We start from the raw sequence: 24,177 nt of genomic DNA, 5'->3' as shown, positions 1-24,177 counted from the left end.
TAAATGAAGTCATGACTGACTTCATGTTCAAAACCCTTGGCTTGACAGAGCTCGAGACAGTAATCGTTTGGGGACATCTACTCTGACATGTAAGACTTTTTTTTTTTTAAATTAAAAAGGTCCATTACTTTTTAGTTACCTTTCATGTACCTGTGAGAAAAATGAGTAATTCTAAGCCCTAAAAGTGCCAGGTAATTGATAGAGGCAGGAGGAGCACTTACTTGAGCCTCAGTGATCAGGGAAGGCTTCATGGAAGTGGTGGGATCTGAGCTGACCCTTGAAGGGTATACTGAGGTAGAAAGGAGTGGGGAGAGCAGTGCAGATAAAGAGGATGGTTTGTGCAGAATCAAGGCAACACAAGAACAGTGAGTAAAGAAGCCTGGCTAGACTAAAGTATGTATAGCAATCAGCAATGGAAGACAAAGAAAGAGACTAGTGGGGTAGGGGGAAAAGTCTTTGGGATGCTTAGAGCTAATTCCATTGGTGTTGCCACTGCAGAAAACACAAGTGGCTCTCCTCTTTATAATGGCCCTCGGTAGAATTTCAAGCCACAAGAAAAACAGTCTCATTCCTTTATAGGTATATAAGTTTTTTGGACCAAGAATGGGAATTTCCATTGATCCTCTTTCCATCCATGAGATTTGGTTCTGAATAATGGCTCAACTTATACACAGTTTACTTCACAAAGTGTTTCTTCCCCACAAGCTTATGAAATAGGTAGTGCATTTATATTAACCTCCATTTTAAAGCTGAAGAAACCAAGCTTCAGAGGTAAAAGTGATTTGTGCATCATTGTGAAGCATGTGGGCAAAGGTAGGACTCAGTTTAGCACTCCTGGATTTTTCTGCTAAACCATTTTGGCTGTTGCCAAAATTCAAATCCAAAGAAAACCACTGAGGATGTTTAAAAAAAAAAAGCACTATCACCTTTGAAGTTAGTTCTGAAATTCAAACTCCAAGAATGTTTAAAAAGACTATTATTGGAGTAAGCATAGATACTCCCAAAGGGGCTACTTTGAAATGAACAGCACTCACTCATGTATAAATTCTATTATGTTTTTTAAATGAATTACTTATACTACCTTGTATCTAGTCAGACTTTGTTTGCTGAATCTCTACACCTACATGATGTTAAGCTACTTGAGAGTAAGGAGTCCCACAACACCTAATGCAGGATCCTGTATATAGATGGCATTTGCAGAATGAATGATCTAGATTGGTAAATACAGTTCCCACCCCAGATCTCGAGGCATTCCAAAGTTAGAAGTGCCCAGAGGGACAGTTACCTGGGTCTCATACACGCCCTCAATGTCTGGTGCAGATAAGTCAGCATTGATCTCATTAATATGTTCCTGGTACATGTCCTCTGGCACCGAATACTCATACAGATTATAGACCATGTTGGAACGAGGGAGGACTCTATTCACCTGATAAAAGAATTGTGGTTTTTCCAGAACAGTCCCCAAACTGCCTGCCTCCTGATTGTCACAAGCACACTTGAATTCCATATGCTTGATCTCCTCCTGCTTCTTCTTTACCTATTCCCCAAGGCTCATCTCTTCTTTTTAACCTCCTCTCCCATCATTCTGACAGCCAGGAGGATCTCCTCATGCCCTTTCCTTCCCTCTGTATGCCGTGTTCATGCTAGCTTCCCTCCTGAAAGGTCTTTCTTGCCCCACTTTTGCTTATCAGAGTTTTGCCCCTTCAAGTCTGACCACTCTATCTATCTTGACTGTCCTCATCCCGAGTGAACTATCCCATGTGTCTGATGAAGTAAATGAACCCACCAGTTGGGAACTCAAGATCAGATGCTGCCCTCAATGCTCAAGAAGTATAATTCAAATAACGAATGATTCTAAAGCACTTTAAGGTTTATAAATTACTTTTGTCATAACAACCTTATAAAGAGAAGTGTTATATTACATATATTATAAATAGAAGTATTCTCTCCATTTTGCACATGGAGAAACTGAAGCTTAGAGAAAGTAAGGGACTTACCCTTGTTCATGCCGTTAGGAGCTGAGGTTCACACTCCATCCTATGCTCCACCCACCAGAGCAGTATTGTCAAACTCAGAAACAGGGGCCAGTAAACCGCAGATAAAGATCTCTGTGGCCCACATGGTGACTTAATTTTAAAATGTAACCTTATCTACATTTTACTGTTTTTATTTAAATATTTCTCAATTAAATTTTAAATTGTTTTGGACTGCACTCAAGAGTGTTTAGGGGCCTGTGTTTCAGACTGTCCTTCTATCCTTGCAACAATTTGCTAAGTCACAGTTTTCACCCTAACAGGGTAGCAGAGGACAGGGGCCAGTTCAGGACTGGAATAGGACAGGTCTTCTTGCAGGATCAGAGTGAAGAATCAGGAAAGTAAGACCAAGCAGATTACTAAAATGGATCAGTCTACTAATCTCACTCTCCCCTCGAATGGCACCTGACCCCTATGCTGTGCGGAGCTGCCTTTAGCACCTTACGGAAAGAAGGTCCATCTTCCTCCTTAGGCACACGCTGGTTCACATAAAACACACGTGGGATAGTCAGTTTGATACAGTGCAGATCATTGCCAATGACAGCCCAAAGTCTGAAAAGGCCAGGATGGTTGGTCTCACTGATCTGCAAAGAACAAAACATACAAACAGTCCTTACCTGTGACGTGGTTCACTTTGCCCAAATCCTGAAGACAATGCCACTGACAAAGAAAAGCTCCAGAACACCACCCAGAGGACTTCCCTCCAGTCTGCTATGAATGTCAGTTCACATCACCTCTTTCCCCTAGCCTGCACCTAAGAATGGCCCTAGACATTGTTACACATTATTGTCATTCTCTGGGGAGATCAAAGTGTTGCATGAATTCAGCTAAACCTGAAGTCTCATTCTTGCCTTTCTCTTCCTCTCTCCACCCAGATGTAGACTGTGGGCAACAATTAGCTTCTGAGTCTCCTTATCTATCCCACAGCCCCATTTCTCTGAAGCTTAATTCTAAATAGCTATGAAAAAAGAGTAGATCCCTGATACCACAAAAGTATGGTTTGCTTTTTTCCCTATATCAGGGTAACTTCTCCACACCTGCACAATCTGCCAAGGCAGGTCCAGGATGCTGCGGGCTGTTTTTCGCAGGAAGTGCCCTAGTCCTTTGGCTGGGCCATCTCGGATGACCCCTGAGCCCAGCACAGCCCCTCTAGTCTCCACACGCCGTCTCTTCCTGCGCTCTTGGCGCTGACGGGCCTGCAGCTCCCACTTCTTCTTATGGAATGTGAGCCACACGAGCCACTCTTCCTGGGAAGAAAGCGTGAAAGGGTCAGGGTAAACAGGAAAGGAAAAATCCAACAAAAGCTACAGAAACAGGGACAACACCCTTAACCTCTGAACATCTTGGAGGAGCATCGCCCTTTAGATATGCTCTTAGAGTCAGACAATTCTCCACAACCACCCTAGTCGTTCTTCTAAGGTGCCTATGAAGCTTTCAGATCAGGGGTCAGAGGATGCAGCAGGTCCCTTTGGGGAGGTCTGAGTCAAAGGAGGAGTTTCAGCCTCCAACAATCAGGGATGTTTACTGTCCTTCTCGATAAAGGGCCGCAGAGCATCTCTACTGCTTTACCTTGGTTGTACCAAGAGATGGCGGTTGTCCCAAAATTTCTCGCCAGGATTGGGTCAACTCCAAATTCTGGGAATCTTCTTGGCTCTCTACAGGGACTCGCTTCCTTTTGGTGGCAATTGGGACTGCCGATTGCAATGGTTTGGTAAGGCCAAGGTCCTCCATGTCCAGAATCCCATGTCCCTGGCTACCCTCTGGATGTTGACTGACAGTGACCTAGAAGCAAGAAGCCAAACAGTCTAGAACTATGGTAGAGGATGTGAGTTATTGGTAGTGGTACCTTATACAACCAAGCATCCGATGTCTGATAATTTCTTATGTAAGTACCACTCCCTTGTTTTAGGGATTATCAGGGTGTGTTTTCAAGATGATGATGACAGACTACATGATATGTCTGAGCTGGTGATCAGGTGGTATGGAAAGAAGAGATGCTGAAGAAAAAGGAAGCTGTTTAGAAAATAAGGAAGCAGAACAGATACTATTTTATTTCCCACCAAAAGAGAAGTCAGAAATGTCTAGTCTAATGTCTAAAGTGAGATTAAACAAAAAATACTTTAGAGTAGGAAGCATTTACTGAAGGAAATTTTTTCAGAGAAAGAAAAAGGATCCAAAGAAATGACATTTGCAAAGCAGATGCTGGGAGGAATCCAGAAAGGGCTGAAATATCAGATCATGGTTAAGTGGCTGCAGAGAGAACAGTTTTAACTTAAAAGCAAGAGGTGATGCTTTTTAGTCAAGCAGGAGAGGAGAACGTGTTCCCTGCGGCCAGGGTGAAGAATGAGTTGGCCAGGCTGGGAGGGTAACATTAAGACAACCATAAAAGCGTCATCGTTGAGATAAGTCATAGCAGGTAGGTTTAAGTAACAATGCTGTATACCCACATTGCCATGAACTTGTGTCTCACATCCTAGAGACAGACGATCCCTTGACAATGCATCCCTTATCTGTTCTCAGCAAGGGCCTTCTTACCTGTCTCTTGCCTTCATGGATAAATAGCTCACTGATCTTCTTCTGCTTATATATATCATGCTTCTCCATCAGCTTTTTGTGTAGCCAGTCAGGGTGTCGGACTCGGGGCACTGGATTCTTTACCTAAAGAAAGTAAGCATCCCAATCAGAGAAAGGTATCTGTCTAGGTCTTGGGCCAGCCTGGGCCCTCCTCACTGGAGCTCTCAGTCTTACCTGCTGCAGGGCTGCAGGGATGGTGATGATCTTCTGGATGGCACTCCCAAGTCTTTCAATGTAGTAATCCCAGTCCAGGATCTATGTATGAATGTGTTTCAGAAAAACACAATCAGGGGACCAGGGACCACAGGAAACAGGGCATGTTGGAGAACAGGTACAAATTAAAACTGATGTCCCCTGTACTTGTCTTTTCTACATTGGCATCAAGCTCTCCCAATGTACCAACCACCTATCACTTTTAGCTACTAAAGTGATTACAGAGTTCTGTGACTGTAGAAACTCACTCGGCTTCACAAAAGGAAAGGCCAACGAGGTAGCATGGTCCAGGGGAAGGAGTGCTGGGTTTGGTTTCTGAGCACCTGATGATTCAAATCTCACATCTTCTTTATTCTACCTATATGACTACAGGCATAGTGCTTAACCTCTCTGGCCTCAGTTTCCTTATTTGTAAAATGAGACAGCTGGACTAGATGGCCCATGAGGTCCCTTCCAGTTCTAAATCTCTATCAGGTATCATCCAAGGAGAACACCTGAGGAATCCTGGATATTCTCATCTATCAGACTTCCCATAGAAATCCCATAGAAATGTCTTGTCACTTACTGTCCGAATGTCAAAGTCTTGTAGGGAAGAGCTCTTGAGCCATTTCCGGAGGAAGTGTTTTCTTACTGTGGGTTCTGCTTGGAAAATCGCAAGTGGGATGGCCCTAGGTGACACAGCAATGTCTATGTTATTTTCCGAACCTTCTCTACCCAATTATTCCGGCCAGAATGTGCTCCTCCTATTTATCGTCCCTGACAAATCCCATTGCTTGGCTTGTAAAATGCTTGTAATTCAATCACTCATACCCCAGAGAGACTCAGTTAATGTTTAATTGTGCTTGACTGTAATGTGCACATCTTTCTTAAACTTCTGGCTCAGGTTTTCTCACTGCGCCATCACCGTCTGGAGTTCTTGTAATAATTACCTCTCTGTGACTGGAGACCCTTCAGGTTTGCGGGAAATGATGAAGCGACAGCTCAGCCCAGCATCCTTTACCATCTGATCCCCCAAGAACTCAGCCAGCCTCTTAGCTGTACTGATGGACGTGGATTTTTGCTCTCCATAGTCTTCTAGTTTCCGAGACATGGAGCGGTTTTCTGAGATCAGCTCAAATAGTTCTGAGTCGGGCATGTTGGCCGCCTGGGGAGGAGAATCCACCAACCAATTCTAGGGATATGCTAAAAAGCACTGAAGTCTAACAATATTTCCCCTTAGATCATCCCTCACATGAAATCCTCCATTTCACAATTTCTATAGCCTGAATATATTTACAGCAGAATATCATGGAGAATATAATGGACTGGAAGTTGGAAGAACGGGGGTCCTATCCTGGACCTGCCATTTGCCTTTAGACTTTTCACCGGTCATTTAATCTTTTACTGTTCTTGTTCAGTCATGTGAATCGTGTCTGACTCTCCATGGCCCCATTTGGGGTTTTCTTGGCAGAGATACTGGAGGGATTCACCATTTCCCTCTTCAGCTCATTTTATAGATGAGGAAACTGAAGCAAACAGGGGCAAGTGACTTGCCCAGGGTCACATAATTATCTGAGGCTGAATCTGAACTCAGGTCTTCCTAACTCCAGGCCTGGTATTCTATCCACTTCATCCACCTAGCTTGCCCCATCTAAGCCAACTTTCTGCATTTGTTATAAAAGGGAGGGATAGTAATTAGAATAAATGATCTTCAAGTTCCCTTACAATTCTTGCTATTCCATGATTCTCTAAATTAGCTGAGGGAGATTCCAGAAAAGCATTAGTGAGGAAAACTCCCTTTTGCCAGAATCTGCTAAGCCTGAGGGTTTATCTGCCTCCAGAGGCAGAGGGCATCTGGCTCTTTTTGGTTCCTTGTGCCTGTCTACTTCAGAGACCCCCACATCAAGGCTAAGCAGCACAGTGTTAGGGAGTTACTGCTAAAATCAGACTCTGAGGATCTGGGTTTGGGACCTAACCGTGATGCTGCTAGCTCTGCCACCTTAGGCAAGTCCATTCATCTCACTGTAAGGATCAAAGAAGATCAAGCCACAAGCATTCAATGCCCACTCGGTACCAGGCTGGGCACCGGGATTACAAAATTATGAACAAAACAGTTCTGCCCTCAAAGTGCTTACAATTCTAGGGGGAAACAGCATGTATACACGTAAACGTATACAAAAATAAGAACAAAATATACACACAAAATCAACACAAGAGAAGTTTGGTGGGTTGATAGTTTGATGGAGCAGGAAAGGCCTCATGGGGGAGATGAAGTCTGAGCTGCACTTCAAAAGATATTAGGAAAACTTTAAAAAAGAAAAATGCCAGAAAATGCTAGAAAGATACCAATAAATCCGACTCCTGTGGGCGCAGGCGGCCCCTCTACAGTCTTTCCGTAGTGGTCATGCAGCCTTTGAGTGAAGATGTGCAGTGAGGGGCAGCCTGTTCCACTTCTGGACAGCTAAGCATTAGGAAGACTGTTTTTACAACTCGAACTTTCTTCTCTGTAACAATGTTCCTAGTTCTGCCTCTATGAGATTGTAATCTCTCTTCCATATCACGCCCTTCAAACATGGGAAGACAGCCATCCTAACCCACACTGAGATAATGGAGACAAAGTATATTCACTACATATGTACAATGTGCTAGACAAGTGTTCGCTATTACTACCACATGTAAAAATAATGCACCCCTGGGGGCAATACTTACCCTGCTATAGAGCACATCTAGCCAATAATCTGCTACTTTGGCAACAGACCCATACACTTCTTCCAAGGTACTGCCCTTAAGGAATGCTTCAAACACTGATGACTGGAAGATCTTAATCAGCTGTAGTTCTCCACGCCTTTTGACCTCAAAGCCCTTTAGCTCAGCCAGGGAGCCATCTTCATTGAACACAGCGTATCTACAACAAAGTAAGGAAATCAGTTAGTGGATGTGGCCTTTGACCTTCTCTTTTGTTTGCAGGAAGGCTGCCATGCTCCTTCATGTCCTGTCTGCTGTTCTTGAACCAAGAGCTTTTCTGTTCCCAAAGGACTGGTGTCACAGAAACACAGATAGTACCATAACCACCGAGAGTCCTGCTCTCAACATCTCATTGTGGCATGAAGAAGACCCTGAGTTCTCAAAGGCTAGAAGCTCTAGCAGGTCCTGTGAAGCTAGAAGGGCCTAATGTTGGCCACTGTCTGGAGACATTAAGCTCAAAGAGGATCTTTCCTGGGTTGGCTACAGGAAAACGGATATTTTGGAAACAGCAGCTCTTAAAGCCCATTTGCCAACTGAGTTAGCAATAGAAAGGGTACTCAAAATGAGTAGCAAAAATCCCTCAAAGAAATTATTCTTCATGTTCATCTGGCCATCTTCCTACTCGTTGTCCTGTTGGTTGATGCAAGAGCCAGATTCTCAACCTTCAGCCAGTCTACCATGCCACAACCAATTCCACAGGCAATATTCTCTAACTAGGGAGACTGACTCCTACCTTTTCTTCAGTTTCTTCCCCTCCTCCTTGGATGCTGGAAGAATCATAGCGAGGTATGGACCGTCCACTTCAAAAAAGATGCTGTTTTCTGAGCGGGTGATGTAAGTGAGGGAGGTGGGTTCAGTAAGCTCTTGATACTGATCATTTGTGAAGCCTTCCTGCAGACCAAGAGACAAAAGTTCTCTTCCACTCTACAGAGCTGGGCTCCCAGAGCTCCAGGTACTGCCCAAGTGGAAAGGGAATAGCAAAATCCCTCACAGGCAATAATGTGGAACAAAATCAGACAAGGACATCATATCTCTATGCCCTTCCCTTCATTGATCTGGTTTAGGTTCAAGCAACAATCAGAGCAAATAAATAATGGTTGCACTCTAAACTCTATGCTTGTGTTAGAAGACTATGGAAGCCAGTAAATAACACTCCTGAACTCAAGATAGGGTTTTCACTTCCATAATCTTCAAGTATGCTCTGTGTCAGCTTCCATGTCAACACTAAGGCTGCTCAATCTTTCTGTGAGAAAGACAAGCTTTTTATTTCTCAGAAGCTATAGAATAAAGGGGATGAGGTCCATGTTTGTATGTTAATGTTGAAGACTGTGTACAGGCAAGAGGGTATATGGACTGTTGGATACAATCCCCTGTCTCTTGAGAATGCAGGCTAACTAAGGAAAGGAGAGAGCAACTGTGGAGGCAGTAACTTGGAGAGTTCCAAGATAAGGGGTCTAGGTTTACCAGGAGAAATTTATTTCCCAACTGGGGAAACAACATGATCAAAATCAGAAAAACAGTAATGGAGAAAGAAGAGTTGGTTTTCTGCATCAGTCCAAGAGATGTTATTACAGTTCTCAGGGTGATTTTGTCACAAGCTTTAATCAGGAACTAGACACCTTTCTAATACCTACAACGTTAGGTCTCTACACTATAACTTCATCATTTTGTTTGAAATAAAACAGAATTTGTTAAATTCAAAACTGAAATGAAAACATATTCCAATTCTAAATATACAGGGAGTCCCTGTTTCTCAACAGGATTTCTAAGAAACTCTGGTGTAAAGAGTATCATATAATCCCACAGGAAATAAGTGCTTGTGTTTCTGAGGAAAGAATCAGGCAGTAAACAAATTCTCAGGGATACATCACTAGAACAAAGATGTGACATTTATAAACTTTTAATCATTTTAACTAGAAAAATGATACTCCAGGGGGAATGCACACTGGTTACACAAAGCTTCCTAATGGTATTAAGTATACATACAACACTTTAACAGAGGTTCACATCATCTAGCCATATCACCATGTTCAGATACTTTGCACAGTAATTTAGCAAACGCCAGGTCACTCTCCTTCCTTTCTCAAGGAGTCTGGTGTCCAGATCACAATCCAACTATCCAAGGTCCTACTATACCCTTGGCCTCTAGCCTCCCTTTTCAAGTTACCCCTACTCTGTGCTACTTCTATAATCTATCTTCTCCCACTCTTATTGATGGGGTGGCCCTAAGATCATGTCTCTGGAAGCCTCCCAGTTTCTCAATAGACTTCTGCCCTGTAACAAATTGGGAGGTTTTCAGAGACATGATGTAAGGGCTGGAGCCCAAGCACCCCATCATTATAACTGTGCTACTGAGAGCCACTGGAAGAAGTCACGACCATGGTGACTTAGTCCACTATGGATTTAAGTTATTTAATCTTAACTTGGCTCTCACCACTGCTCCACTATTTCCTGCCTGATTCCTGGTCCTGCTCCCTCCAGGGACTATTACAAATCTTCTCTCTTAAGTCTTCTATGGACCTTGATTTAAAAAACCAAGACATCTGTCTTTGAGATTCTTCTCCCCCACTGCACACCTCCAAGGCCCACAACAGCATCCTCTGTTCTCTTTCATCATTCTGGTCCTGGAGAAAGAAGTGCCTTTTCTTGCCAAGATCAGTCCCTCTCCGGGTGCCCTTGATATTGAACTTTCCTTTCTCCTCCAGGAGTAGTACCCTTGGATCAATCAATTTCATCCTCAGTCTTACCTTACCTCCTTTCCCACTGCCTTACAAGTCTCCTGATCTTCAGGAAAACTTGATGTAACTATGCCATGCCTTCACACTGTTTATCACTGATCCTTTTCACAGTCAAAATCTTACAAAAAAGCATCATTTCTCAAATACATACAGAATTAAGTCATATTTATAAGAATACAAGTCATTTCCCAAAGAAGATAATGGTCAAAGGATATGAACAGGCAGTTTTCAGAAGCAAAGCTACCTATAGTTATATGAAAAAATGCTTTGAATCACTACTGATCAGAGAAGTAGAAGTTAAAACAACTCCTGAAGTACCACCTCACACCTATTGTTTCACACACAGATTAGCTAATTTGACAGAAAAGAAAAATGACCAGTGTTGGAGGGGATGTAGAGAAATTGGGACACTAATGGACTGCTCATGGAGTTGAGAAATGATACAACCATTCTAGAAAGTAATTTGGAAATATGCCCAAAGGGCTATAAAACCCGGAAAGACTTGCATGAGCTGATACTGAGTCAAGTGAGCAGAACCAGGAGAATACTGTACAAAGTAACAGCAACACTCTGCAATGATCAACTTGGATAGACTTAGCTCTTCTCAGCAATGGAAGACAATTCCAAAAGACTCATGATGGAAAATGTTATCCAGAGAAAGAACTATGGAGTCTGAATGCAGATCGAAGCATACTATTTTCTTTTTTTTTTCTTTCTCATGGTTTTTCTCTTTTGTTCTGATTTTCTTTCACGACATGGCTAATGTGGAAATATGTTTAATATGAATGTAGATGTATAGTCTATATCAGTTTCATGCCATCTTGGGGAAGGGAGAGTGGAGGGGAGGGGGATTTAGAACTCAAAATCTTATAAAAGCAAATGCTGAAAACTAATAATAAACTGACTAATTAATAAAAAGAAAAAAAGAAATGACAAAGCAAGATGGCTTCAGAAAAACCTGGTAAGACTTATACGAACTGATGCAAAGTGTAATGGGCAAAATCAGAGACAACTACATAGTAACAACAATATTGTACAATGACCAAACTGTGAAATGAGCCAGGTATTCTGATCAGTATAATGATCTAAAACTATTCTGAAAGACTGAGGATGAAAATGCTATTCACTTATAGAAAAGGAACCAATGGAGTATGAATGCAGATTGAAGCCTAACCTTTTCACTTTATTTTCCTTGCTTTTTTTTTTGGTAACATGGCTAATATGGGAATATGTTTTAAATGATTTTGCATGTATAACTGATATCACATTTCTTGCTTTCTTGGGTGGGTCAGAGGTGGGAGGGAGGAACTTGAAAAAAAATTTTAAATTAATGTTCAAAACAAATAAATAACAAATTAGAAAAAAAAATATCTTACCAAAAATTGCTTTTACCTCATTCTCCACTCCTCAATCTTTTGCAGTCTGTCTTTCAACTCCAACAGTCCACTAATTATAATAATCTACCTCCTCAGTGAAAAAAGGGAGATGGGAGACTGGCTAAAATGGTGGTGGTCTTGCTGAATGGTTTTAAAAATCTTTGTTACAAGTGTCTACTGGGTAGAACGTATATTTGGAAATGAGTGTGACATAAAACCAAAGGCATCAATTAAACCTTACAAAACAGAGGTAAAAAAAAAAAACAAAAAACCTGGAGTCAGGAGACACCTAGCACATGCCATGCATCACCTGAAACTTACTGATAGGACAACTCAACCTCCCTGATACTACCTTCTCATCAGTAAAATGGAGAGGACAGCTGTAATGTCTACTTCATAGGAGCACCTTGCCCACCTGGAAGCACTATTTAAATGTTGGTTATGCATAAGAAGGAATGGCTGGATGGTGATCTTCAGGGGTAAAGGAATCACTCACATCCACAAACTCATGAGGTCCCTCTACACTTCAGCATATGCTTAGCTAATGGTTTATTCAAGTGAGTCTACTTTCCAATAAATTTATTTCTTCTCCAACTCACCACATCTTTCACTCTTAGCAGAGCACCATGATCTTATTCTAGCTGAGGTTCCACCTTTAATCCCCTTACTCCTAGGAAGGAGCACTTCTCCAGTTATCCATGTCAACCTTGCTGTTTTTAATAATCAGATCCATTACTACTGGTCCAGGATCATCTCATTTGTTTCCTCTCTCCACCTAACAACAAAACACCAGCCAAGCACAACCTTCTGCTCTTTGTCACTGCTTCCTTTTCCCACTTCTCTTCCCTATTTCACATGTGCCAGTGATAATCTTGTGCAAAAGAGTAGTCAGTGCATAGGCTGGGCTTGAAAAAAAGACCACTGTAGTATCAGAAGGTAAAAAAGGAGAACATAATATGTTTGAATGACTATCTTTACATGTATTTTCACATGTGACACATACACACATATACTTATGTATATCTGATACATATATTGTATGTATATATTCCACACAGGTGAATGGAAATGAGGAATGTGGCAGGTGACCCAGGTTATCCTCTTGACTATTAGGAAAAACAATCCCATTCCACCCTGATTTACCTTCACCATGATGTTTAACATAGCTCCAGGGTAAGAGATGGTCACCTTGGGCTTCTTTGCATTGGCTGACTTGATGACAAAATTTTCTGGGAAGCTGTTCGGTAAGACACACCAGATTCCATCTGTGTCAAGTTCTAGAGGTCTCCTGTAAAGGCAGAGAGATACAAAGCCACATGTACAATGCTGTAGGGCATACCTGAAAGTTTGGAGGCCGTCCTAAGGAGGGCTGTCATGTACTGAGGCCAGGTGCAGGCCTCTCAGCATCTGTGCCTGGTCAAATCCAAGACTGGATGGTGGATGTCTGTCTTCTGTTTCCTATCATGTAATCCCTGGTTTTTATATCCTCAGGCATCTTGTATGAGTACCAGTATGTCATTCTATCTTGTGTATCATAGAATCAATGAGTTGGCAGAGACCTTAGTGACTGTATAGTCCAGCCTCCACCCACTATAAATACCTGACAGAGTGTCAAAAGATTGTGAGATGAAGAGAATGTGTCAACAGGGAGCTCACACTGAATGGTCTTAATTTGTTTGGTGAAGAGGCAGGGTTCCTCAGGTGGGGAAGGGGGACAAAGGGGAAAAAGCAGGGGAGTCTTAAAGAGGAAAGAGGTTTGGAATAGATACTATGTAGGAAGACGGGGAATTCCTTAGGGAGGTATAAACAGACTGACTTGCTTCACTGAGGACTCAGTTGAAGTAAGACAGCATGAATTTGTAATGTATCTAGTCCCTACTGTCTCCTCAAACCCTATAGTTCCCCTCCCTTTCCCAAACTTGAAAAATGTGTCTTTACTTGCTACCTATATCTCCTCCCCACTCTTTCCTCAAACATTTGCAATCTGGCTTTCAACTTCATCACAAAAATGAAATTATTTCCTTTGAAGTTACCTTAATTGTCAATAAATTTTAATTGCAATTAAGATCACAAAATTTGTAGGTCTTTTCTCAGTTCTCATCCTTCTCAATCTATCTGTTGAATTTGACACTGCTAGACACCCTCTTCTCTGTCTGCCTCAGTTTTTTCAACTGTAAAATGGGACAATAATAGCACCTACTTCACAGGGTCATTGTGAGGTAATACTTGTAAAATGCTTAGAAGAGTGTCCAGTACATATTAGACACCTACTAAATGTCCATTCCATTTCCTCCTTCCCTCTTTTCATGACACTACTCTCTCCTGGTTTGCCCCTTAACTGTCTGATCGCTCCTTCTCAGAATTCCTTTGCTGGAGCATCACTGACATCATAGCCCCTAACCGTAAGTGTTCCCCAAGGTTCTACTCTAAGGCTCTCTTTTCATCCTCTGGACCAGGCCTGCCCAATCTGTAGCCCTTGAAAAATATAAAGGACATTTTCATCTCTATTTTTCACAGGGCCGCTGGAAATCCTTTGATAGGTCACAGGTTGTGCAGGCCTGCTCTAGACCTTCTATTTTAGTAACCTCATTTACTCCTATGAGTTCAGCCATCATCTCTATACAGATGATGACTCCCAGATCTAAATCTCCAGCCCCAGTCACTCCCCTGAGCTCCCATTCTGGATTCAGCAAATGCCGGTCAGGCTTTTCACCCTAGAGCTCTCAGAGACATCTTAAAATCAACATATCTAAAACAGAACTCATTCTCCTTCCCCATAAACTCTTCCGTCTTCTCCATTTTCTTCTTTCTGTCAAAGATAACACCATCTTTTTGGTGCCTACTGCCTGCAGCCTTGGAATTATCCTGGCCTCTTTCCTCTTCATCACCCATAGAGTTAGTCAGTTGCCAAATCTTGTACAACAGCTCTCACCCAGAATATTCCCATTCATCTCCCTACTTTGGTTCTCTCATCACCCCCAACTTCATCCTCTACAAGACTACCAAAGAAATTTTCCGTAAATGCAGATCTAACCCCATGCCCCCCCACTCAACAACTCCTATTGCCTCTAGGATCAAATGTAAACTCCTCCGTTTAGCTTAGAAAGCCCCACGTACTCTGCTCCAATCTATCTTCCCAGCCTCCCTGGACATTATTCCCCCCTCTCTCACTCTGCAAAACAGCCAGGCTGACCTTCTCTCTGTTCCTTACTTGGGACATTCCATGTCTCCTTTGCACTGACTGTCCCCGAGGCCTGAAATACACTCCCTCCTCCCCGCTCTTTCTTTAAGATGCGGGTACCATCTTCTGCAGGAAGCCTTTCCTGAGCCTCCCAATTGCTAGTGCAAACAACCTTCTCTTTAACTACTTTGAATGTATTTGTATTTATTAATTTATGCATATGCTGTGCATACTTACATACGTATACAGCATAAATATAAAGTTAATAAATACAAATGTAAGCTCATTCTTTGTCGAGGCGACCAGTGGTACAGTACATAGAGAACCAGGCCTTGAGTCAGGAAGACCTGAGTTCAAATCCAGCCTACTAGTTAGGAAAATGGTGCCTCAGTTTCTTCATCTGTAAAATAGAGGTAATAAGAGTACCAATGTCCTAGGGCTGTTGTGAGGATCAAATGAGATAATATAAAGTGCCTGGCACATAGTAGGCACTGTACAAATGCTTGTTCCCTTGCCTTCTGCCTACTAGAGATTGTTTCATTTTTTGTACTTGTATCCCTAGTGCACAGTGCTTGGAACATGGCAGGCACTTAATACTTGATGGAATGACTGATTCATCCAACTCCGCTTGAAGACTTCCTAGAAGGGAAACTAAGGACCTTCCAGTTGATTTCATTTCTGGACAGTTTTAATTTTCCTCACATCTAGTCTAAATTGTCTCCTTTGCAACTTAAATCCACTGTTCCTGGTACTGCCCTCTAGGGTCAAACAGAACATGTTTAAGTCTTCCTCAACATTACAGGCCCCCCCCAAATATCAGAACACAGTTATCACATCCCCCATCAAGTCTTTCTTCTCTAGGCTGAATATGCCCAGTTCTTTCCAACTGATCCTCACATGACATGGACTCCAGGCCCTTGACAATCCTGGCTGCTCTTCTCTGGACATTCTCCTGCTCATCAAAGTCCTTCTTAAACTGTGACACCCCAGACTGAATACAATGCTCCAGATGAAGACTGGTGAGGGCAGAGGAGAGACTTTCGACGCCTTGCTTCTGGAAACTATATCCCTCTTACTTAAATCCACCCCATGGGTTTTGGGCAGCCATATCACACTGCCAAAAACTTAGTCTCCAAAAACCTCCAGGTCTTTATTCAAAACTGCTGATAAATTATACCTCCCCATCGTGTCCTGAAGTGAGGGATGGGGGGTATAAGACTTGACATTTATCGCATTGAATTTCACTTTTATCATATTAAGATTAATGTTCTGAGTAGGGGTGGGGAACCTGTGACCCTCTAGGTCCTTAAAGTGTGGCCCTTTGAGTCCAAAGGACAAATCCTTTTATTAAGGAGATTTTGTTCTGTGAAGTTTGGATTCAGTCAAAGGGCCACACTTGAGGACCTAGAGGCCACAGATTCCCCACCCCTGTATCTAACCTGTCAAGGTCCTTTTGGACCTTAACATTGCCATCTACTGCTCTTCCTCTCAGCTCTGTGTCATCCACAAATGGGGTGTCTGTGCCTTTATCCAAATCACTTATCAGTTAAATGTTAAACAGCACAGGGTTAATCGTAGACTCTTGGGGCACTCCACCAGAGATCTCCTCCAGCTCACTGTATTATCACCTAATTACCCATGGTGGTCTGTTGCATAAACATAAGAATGGAGAGATATGTTCATCAACAAATACTAAGACAAGTGATCATCTTATCTAAGAAATGACTAAGTGACTGTGTTAAGAACCCCAGATCTGGGTTAAAGGAAGCTCCAAGAAACAATGTTGGGGTCTCAATGTCCCAAAAGCCAACTCAATCTCAGTTGGCATTAATCTGGTCTCAAGATCCAAGGTGGTAATAGTCCCACTGTACTCTGCTCTGGTTAGGCCACAACTGAAACATTATGTCCTAATGCAGGATGAATCCAGAAGGAAGGCCAGAAGGGGGCCTGAAAATTATGCTAACAACTGGGGATGTTAGTCGAGAGAAAAAATCTGGGGTCAGGGAAAGAATGTGCAAGTTATCTTCAAAAGCTGGAAGGGCCATCATGCACAAGAGCAATAAGGCTTGTTCTGTGTGCTTCCACAGGCTCAAACTAAGACCAGTAGACATAAGTTCCAGGGGCTTAGGCTTAATGTAAAGGGCTTCCTTATATAGCACTCATTGAAAGTACTGGAACTGAACACTACCTGTTGATTACCTTGTGTGAGGGATTTTGCATCAATTTTGGGAGGAGACCATTCTTGACCTTTCACAGCCCCTTCCACTCTGAGACTTGTATGAATCTCAGGCCAATTCTATGATTCTTTATAACGAGCCTTACAATGTCAAAACATCTATTAGCTCCCCATTTTGTTTGTCACACTAAGACTTTCTGGTTACCTTCCCAGTTCTTCCTAAAATGTTTCTCATGTTTCCCAGTGGTTGATCCATGGAATCTATGTTCCACACTTACCCAATCTGCTCAATCAGCTCCCGGGCCTGTGTGATGATATTGGCTCCTGTGAAGCAGACGATCCCTGCCATCTCCATGGAATACCATCGAGCCCTGCAAAGGTGACAACCGAGCAGGTATATCAGTTAGTGAGGTCACTAGACAGGAGGACTATGTCAGCTGGAGGGATGACCCCAAGAGAAGGCAAATGAGGAAAAAAGAATCTGGGAGAAAAAACCCAAACAACTAATCTCCCAGCAGTAGGCAGAAAAGGCAAGACTTGTCATCCTAGAGAATAATGCCCGTTCTTCCTGTCTCATTAGATTCATTATTACCTCTGATGGCAGGAGGAATCAAGTGGTAAAAACTCTGAGGCAAAGTAAGTCCCTACACAGAGACATGCTCTTTAGAAAAGAGACGCCTTTTCTTCTTGCTTTCCTCTCATCCCACTCCCCTGGTTCATTCTTCCGACCTTCCCACCTGTGTTGATGATACCACATCCTGCCAGTCATCCAAGCTAAAGCTTCAGTCATTTCTCTCCATAGCATCTGATCATTTGCCAAGTCCTGTGGACTCAGCCCACACAGTATTTTTGGCATGTGCCCCATTTATTACACCAGCAGAGCCCTTCTTTCTTACTGGTGACTCCCTGCCCAGGACTACCATTTTAGGAATGACCTCAACCATGCTTCATCTCACTCATGCCTGGACTTTCTCCAGAATCCTTCTCCTCCTCTTCTGTTACTGCACTGCTCCTCCATGAGGACCCTCCCCACTCCTGGGGTCCCCCTTAGGTACTGCTTTCTCCCATCAATGGAAGCTTCCTAAGGCTGTTTCTTGTATTGGTATCCCTAGTACATAGCACAACACTTGCCACATAATCACTATCCTCTATCTATTTAACTATCTTTGCAATCACTCTAGTTGAGGGTAGTGGGTCTTGAGTGTCATTTATGACCTCATACTTCATTATTACAAGCATTACATTCTCCCTTTCTCCAACAATTGTCCCTAATAATATGCTATCCCAGCCACTCCTACTAAATCATTCTTACTAAAGCACAGCTCTCGTCATGGAAGGCAATATGGTGGTGTGGTCTTGCTAGATCTGCAGTCATTACACTCAAGCTCTGATTCCAGCTCTGACACTTACTACTCCATTTGGGCAGGTTCCCACCTCTCCAGGGCTACTTTCCTTATCTGCTAAATGAGGGAGCTGGACCACCTGCTCTCTCAGGTCTTTGCGAGTTCTAAATCTACAACCCTGTGATTACTGCCTCTCACCAGGCTGCTGGGAGGCACCAGAGAAGCCTTCAAGTGCCCTGTGAAGGTGATCATTCTTACTGTCCTATGTGATCCCTTGTTCAGAAATCTTTGCTGGCTCCCAAGGCTCTCCACCTCCTCACTTTAATCTGCCCTTTCCTACACTTTACTACATTCCCAGGCTCCAGTCAAACTAGACTACTTGCCATCTCCCAAAGAGGTCCTGAGCTTTTCCTTGACACAACAGGCTCATTCTGAATGTACTCCTTCTTCCCATTTCTGCCTATTGGGATCTAGGTTCTGGTCCAGTTCCACCTTCTGCAGGAAGCCTTCCCCCATCTCCCCAAGTCAGCCATCATCCTTCTTTTCTCTGAGCTCCCTCAGCATTATTGGTGTCATGAGGTTATCTGCCATAAATCAGGGGAAAGGGAAGAGATGGGGCCCAGGGAAGCACCATCTGCTGTTCCTACATACCCTTTGCGCATCACATAACCATAGAAAGAGTTGAGGATACACTTGTGAGCCAGCTGTAAGGAATCATACAAGATCTCCATGTTCTTACATCGCTTGACTTCAGCAGCATCTCCCATCTCCATGGCAGCAGACAGCTTCTTCTTCCATACCTGAGTCAAGCACAGAGAAAAGTCACCCCTAAAAGGCCCTTTCCTTTGAACTCAATGGATTAATGAGTCACAAGATAATCAATGAAAAATGGAAAATAAAAAGAAAATGTTTCATTCTCATTTCTATGTCTTGTGAAATTAAGTAATATGAACAGATAGTTTATCGTAGCAATAATACTGCATTTGTCCAGAGACCAGATTTTGGTTAAGCCCCAAACCTGGTAATTAATGGGAAAAGTCTATAAGCACGTGGCATAACTGTCACAAAGCTTCAGCCTGAAAGTCACTGCCCTGTTCTGGGTTCCAGGCAAAGCGTTATCCCACTGAGAGACTTCTTGAAGACTTTTTTCAAAAACATAGATATCATTACACTTTGTTCATCTGGTTTCCTAGTAACAATTTGACTAAAAGCATACCAGAAACAAATGGGGGAGAAAAAAATTGCGCACATTCATAAAATAAACTCTGCATGTTCATAAAGACACCCCTAAATCATCAAGAAAAAATAAGTCCTGTCCCATATTCCCATGTTTCTTGACAGTAATGGACTTTGGTGTCTGCCTTCAGCTCTGCCACCACGATGGTGCTCCAAGGAGAGAGAGGCCTGCCCCTTCCAGGAACTTTCCAGTTAACTGATGCTGAACCCTTCAAACCCTTTAGTCTTTCAGAAATAAACTGTCTACTTCCTTGCCTTTAATGGAGGAAGAAAACTACACATTTTGGATAGATTTCTATAAAAAATGCTTACAATGAACAAAGTTTTACTGTCCAGAGGGCTCAGCTTTAGAAAATCTGCTTAGTGAATACTCCTGGAGAAACCTCATTAAATTAGATGCTCCTGGGAACTATCCTAGAACCTCCTTGCTCAATGTTAAACAAATAAAAAGTAGAAGCACTCAACCTTCAGACCCCTACATCAGCATTATCCTGATAGATAATTACAATAATGAGATGATGACGATGATGATAGCTAACATTTAATCAGCATTCGCAATGTGCCAGGCACTGTGTTAAGAGCTTTAAAAATGTCCTATTTGATGCTCATAACAACCCATGACAGATGAGGAATGTGAGGCAAATAGAGGATTAGTGAATGAAATTCTCTCACTCTAAAGACAAGAGATCGGAAATCTTCAGTCACAAAAGCCTCCACTGAAAGAAGCCCTCACTGAGACAGATTCATATCATACCTGATTGGCTCTGCATTTCTCAAAGCCCAAGGACCTGAAGGTCACTGTCCATCTGTATGTGGCCATAGAGAAGAGGTTCAGAGTGGGCCCATTAAGACTGAAGGAGCCCAATCAGTGAGGCAAATCAGCAAAAAGGTTCTCAGGACAGAAAGGGGAGATTTCAGAAATGGGACTCGGCCTGAGGCCTCTCCCAACACAGGCCCTGACTTCTGTACCTTATGTAGTCCTTTGAACTCATACCGCCGGTCTCGGAAAGCTCGTACTGTGTCTACATAAAAGGAATTTTCCCGCTGGCAGATGGTGGTGAGGCGCTCTTCCACCTTGGTGATGTGGATCTTCTTGTAAGCTTTCCGGCAGTAATCTGTTATCATGATGAAGACACAGGACAACCAGTGAGACAGAAGACTTATGCCTCCTCAGCAGGTCATAGAATCCTGTGGTAAGAAGGGTCTGTCGAGGCCACCTAGCCCACCCTGTATCTGAATGGGATTCTCCCAAAAGATTAAACAACTGGGGTGAAGGATGACTGTCTAGATTATAGTACTCAAGTGAGACCACAGCAGGGCACAAATGGGGCGGAGAGGCCAGGGCTCATCATTGCCACGGAGAGAAAGCCTAGGCCTACAGCAATACCAATTGTATAAGCATCCACTCAGAGTAATTTAAGGAAGAAGGCAGGATGCACCTTAACAGGTGCAGTTTAATTAAGAGACTGTAACACATTAAGGATGTTTGCAATGTAGGAAGCCTGATGTTTGGAAGATCGCTAACAAATCACTCACCTGCCAGTCGCTTCTTCTCATACTTAGCCTGCTCTTCTCGGGACAGCTCATGAAATGCCCGGGCTGGTTTGTCTGGGAACAATGGGGGAAACTTTTCTGACTCCAGCTGCTGCTGAATACGATGATACTCACTGCGGCTAGCTGGCACTAGCAAGGGGACAAAGGTAAAAAAATCAGAGGATACCAATCCTTGACAAAGCAGTAGTCTGTCCAACCAAGATCTGATCAAAGCTGATCAAAGACTTACTGAACTCCCCCCTCCACTGCCAGGTCATCTTTCGCTGACAGTTAGCACCTGGCTTGTTAAAGTCGCAGGCTGCACATGTGGCCTCATTCACTATGGCAGAAGGCTAGACATTAAAAAGAGAGACAGACAGAATGAAAGCTTTGATTAAACAAACTCTCAGCAGTTCAAATAAGAGAAGCTTGTCCTCACCTGCAACCTGTTAGTAAGGATAATATTGGGATACATGGCACCCACATCCAGGTGGTATATGAGAGGACACTCAATTCGATTGGGCACATCCTTAAGGGAGGTCAGTTTGTTCTTAATTTCATCACACACCTAAAGAAGGAGGAAAAGGAAACAGAAATTGAAAACCAAAGCAGAAAGATAGCTAAGGGCTATTCCTTTAAGGAGCCAAAACTCAGGTATAAGTCATACTCCCATGATCACATGAATTGTGTAAAACACAATTCAAAAATCAATTATTTAATACTAACTATCTGCAAAGGCTAGTGGTTAGTACCAGTGTCACAGACAGATATGACAGCTGTGTGGACAAAGACCACGCAGCCTAAACGGAGGGACTGATGAGTACACCAACAACTGATCCATGTGAGAACGTGATAAATGTAAAGAAAGGCCCTAAGCAGAGTGTGATGAGAAAAGAAAAACGGATTACATGAAATTAAAAAGGTTTTGCACAAACAAAACTAATGCAGCCAAAATTAGAAGGAAAACAAGAAGCTGGGAAAAAAATTTTAGAGCAAATTTCTCTGATAAAGGTCTCATTTCTCAAACTGAGCCAAATTTATAAAAGAAAGGTTAAAGGATATAAACTGGCAGTTTTCAAAAAAAGAAATCAAAGCTGTCAAGTCACAAGAAAAAATGCTCTAAGTCATTATTGATCAAAGAAATGCAAGTTAAAACAACTCGGAAGTAGCACCTTACAACTATTAGATTGGCTAACTTAACGGAAAAGAAGGATGCAAAATGCTAGAGAGGATATAGAAAGGGCTATAAAACTGTGCATACTTTTTGACCCTGCAACACCACTACTAGATCTGTAAGAGATTCAGGAAAAGAGAAATGGTCTTATCTGTACAAAAATATTTAAAACAGCTTTTTGTGGTAGCAAAAAATTGGAAATCAAGGGAATGCCCATCAGTTGGGGAATGGCTGAACAAGTTGTGGTGTATGACTGTGATAGAATACTATTGTGTAATATAATAATAATGAGCAGGATGGCTTCAGAAAAACCTGGGAAGACTCATGTGAACTGAGGGAGAGTGAAGTGAGCAAAACCAGGAGAACATTGTATACGGTAACAGCAATATTGGAAGAATGATCAATTATGAAAGACTTAGCTACTCTGATCAAGACAATGATTTAAGACAATTCCAAAGGACTCATGATGAAAAATGCTATCTATCTCCAGAGAGAGAACTGATGAACTCTGAATACAGATTGAATCTTCTATTTTTTTTACTTTATTTTTCATGTTTTTTATGTTTTCTTTTGCAACATGGCTAATATTATGCATCACTTCACATGGATAATCAATATCATTTTGCTTCACTTCTCAGTAGGGAGGGAGAGAAATTGAAACTTAAAATTTAAAGTGAATGTTAAAAAATGTTTTTACATGTAATTGATAAACATTTAACAAAATAAAAATGTGTTTTAAAAATGAAAAAGAAAAAATTAAAAATAAGTGGAGTAAGATGGGAAATTTGAGAAGACAGAAATTTCTTTCAGTTCAAGAGAGGACTTGACGTCAGGAAAGGCTTTGTGGAAAAAAGTAGCAACTTAGATGGAGCTTAGCAGGGAGAAGATCCAGCAAAGAGAAATGGAAACATGGGGGACTACACTATGGATAAAACCATAGAGACAGAGAAGGCAAGATAGGAAGAAGGGAAGGAGAGTAGTCCCATTTAGGAGAACTGTATGAGATAAGGATGGAAAGGTCAGCTGGAGTCTGACTAAGAAGGGCCTTAAATGGCAAAACCAGGAATTTACACTTTTTCTTTAAGTATAAACAATGAGAGACTACTGAGGCCTTGATGTGAACAGAATGATATGTTATAATGCTAAAGGGACTGTGGGAAAACAGGCATACTAATACACTGCCAATGAAGTGAGGAATTGGCCCAACTGTTCTGGAAAAAATTCAGAATTATATTTTAAAAAGTAACTAAACCATACATACCTTTTGACCCAGAAATACTACTACTAGGTGTATATCTGTTAAAAAGGAGGAAAAAGTTCCATACACATACACATATTTATAGCAGCACTTTTTACAGTCACAAAGAACTGCAAGGAACATGTACCCCCATCAATTAGTGAACAACTGAACAAATTACAGAATAAGGACCTCGTGATAGAGTATTACTGCACTATAAAAAATGACAGAAAAACTTGAGTAGATTTGCATGAATTGATGCAAAGGAAATAAAACCAAGAGAATCAACAGTGACCAAAATAATGTAAAGAAAAATAGCAATGAAAGACTTGTTATTTTCAAAGAACCTAACAATCAAAGACTTGAAAACTCTGATCGATGTAGTATCCAATCCCAACCTCCAGCCTAGTATGACATGATTCTCTCACCTCTTTGCCAAGAAGTGATGGACCACAGAGGGGGAAGTATACATTTACAAATGTGGCTGATAGGATTAATTTTGCTTGACTTGTTACAACAGAGAGGTTGGGGAAGCCACTGAAACGCAATAGACTGGGATGTGGAAAAAGCAGTGAAGATCAATAAAACATATTGTTTTAAACCATACAGAAAGAAGACTGCTTCCACAGTGTAAAGAAT

The 24,177-nt window shown here is 42.1% G+C and overlaps 1 protein-coding gene across 6 annotated transcripts in view; it reads right to left on the bottom strand.

Annotated features, from left to right (window-relative positions):
- Positions 1-24,177, bottom strand: part of POLE (DNA polymerase epsilon, catalytic subunit) — a 58,325-nt gene that overhangs the window by 19,143 nt on the left and 15,005 nt on the right. For 5 of the 6 annotated variants that reach the window (XR_011965442.1, XM_072600816.1, XM_072600817.1 and 2 more), the window contains 17 exons: positions 21,567-21,695; positions 21,378-21,480; positions 21,131-21,277; positions 20,564-20,709; positions 19,010-19,158; positions 17,294-17,386; positions 12,802-12,946; positions 8,278-8,435; positions 7,509-7,704; positions 5,750-5,964; positions 5,386-5,488; positions 4,782-4,862; positions 4,569-4,691; positions 3,603-3,815; positions 3,071-3,280; positions 2,474-2,617; positions 1,286-1,426 (listed from right to left, as the gene is read on the bottom strand). Coding sequence is in view for 5 of the 6 variants with exons in the window: in XM_072600816.1 (XP_072456917.1) it covers positions 1,286-1,426; positions 2,474-2,617; positions 3,071-3,280; positions 3,603-3,815; positions 4,569-4,691; positions 4,782-4,862; positions 5,386-5,488; positions 5,750-5,964; positions 7,509-7,704; positions 8,278-8,435; positions 12,802-12,946; positions 17,294-17,386; positions 19,010-19,158; positions 20,564-20,709; positions 21,131-21,277; positions 21,378-21,480; positions 21,567-21,695 (2,496 nt within the window). In the remaining variant the exon portion in view is untranslated. The remainder of the gene's footprint in view (positions 1-1,285; positions 1,427-2,473; positions 2,618-3,070; positions 3,281-3,602; positions 3,816-4,568; positions 4,692-4,781; positions 4,863-5,385; positions 5,489-5,749; positions 5,965-7,508; positions 7,705-8,277; positions 8,436-12,801; positions 12,947-17,293; positions 17,387-19,009; positions 19,159-20,563; positions 20,710-21,130; positions 21,278-21,377; positions 21,481-21,566; positions 21,696-24,177) is intronic. The other variant, XM_072600818.1, reaches the window with a different exon arrangement.

Source organism: Notamacropus eugenii, chromosome 4, assembly GCF_028372415.1.
Source record: "Notamacropus eugenii isolate mMacEug1 chromosome 4, mMacEug1.pri_v2, whole genome shotgun sequence".
Taxonomy (NCBI): Eukaryota; Metazoa; Chordata; class Mammalia; order Diprotodontia; family Macropodidae; genus Notamacropus; species Notamacropus eugenii.
Note: the sequence above shows the minus strand (reverse complement) of the source record. Positions and strands in the feature narration are given on the sequence as shown.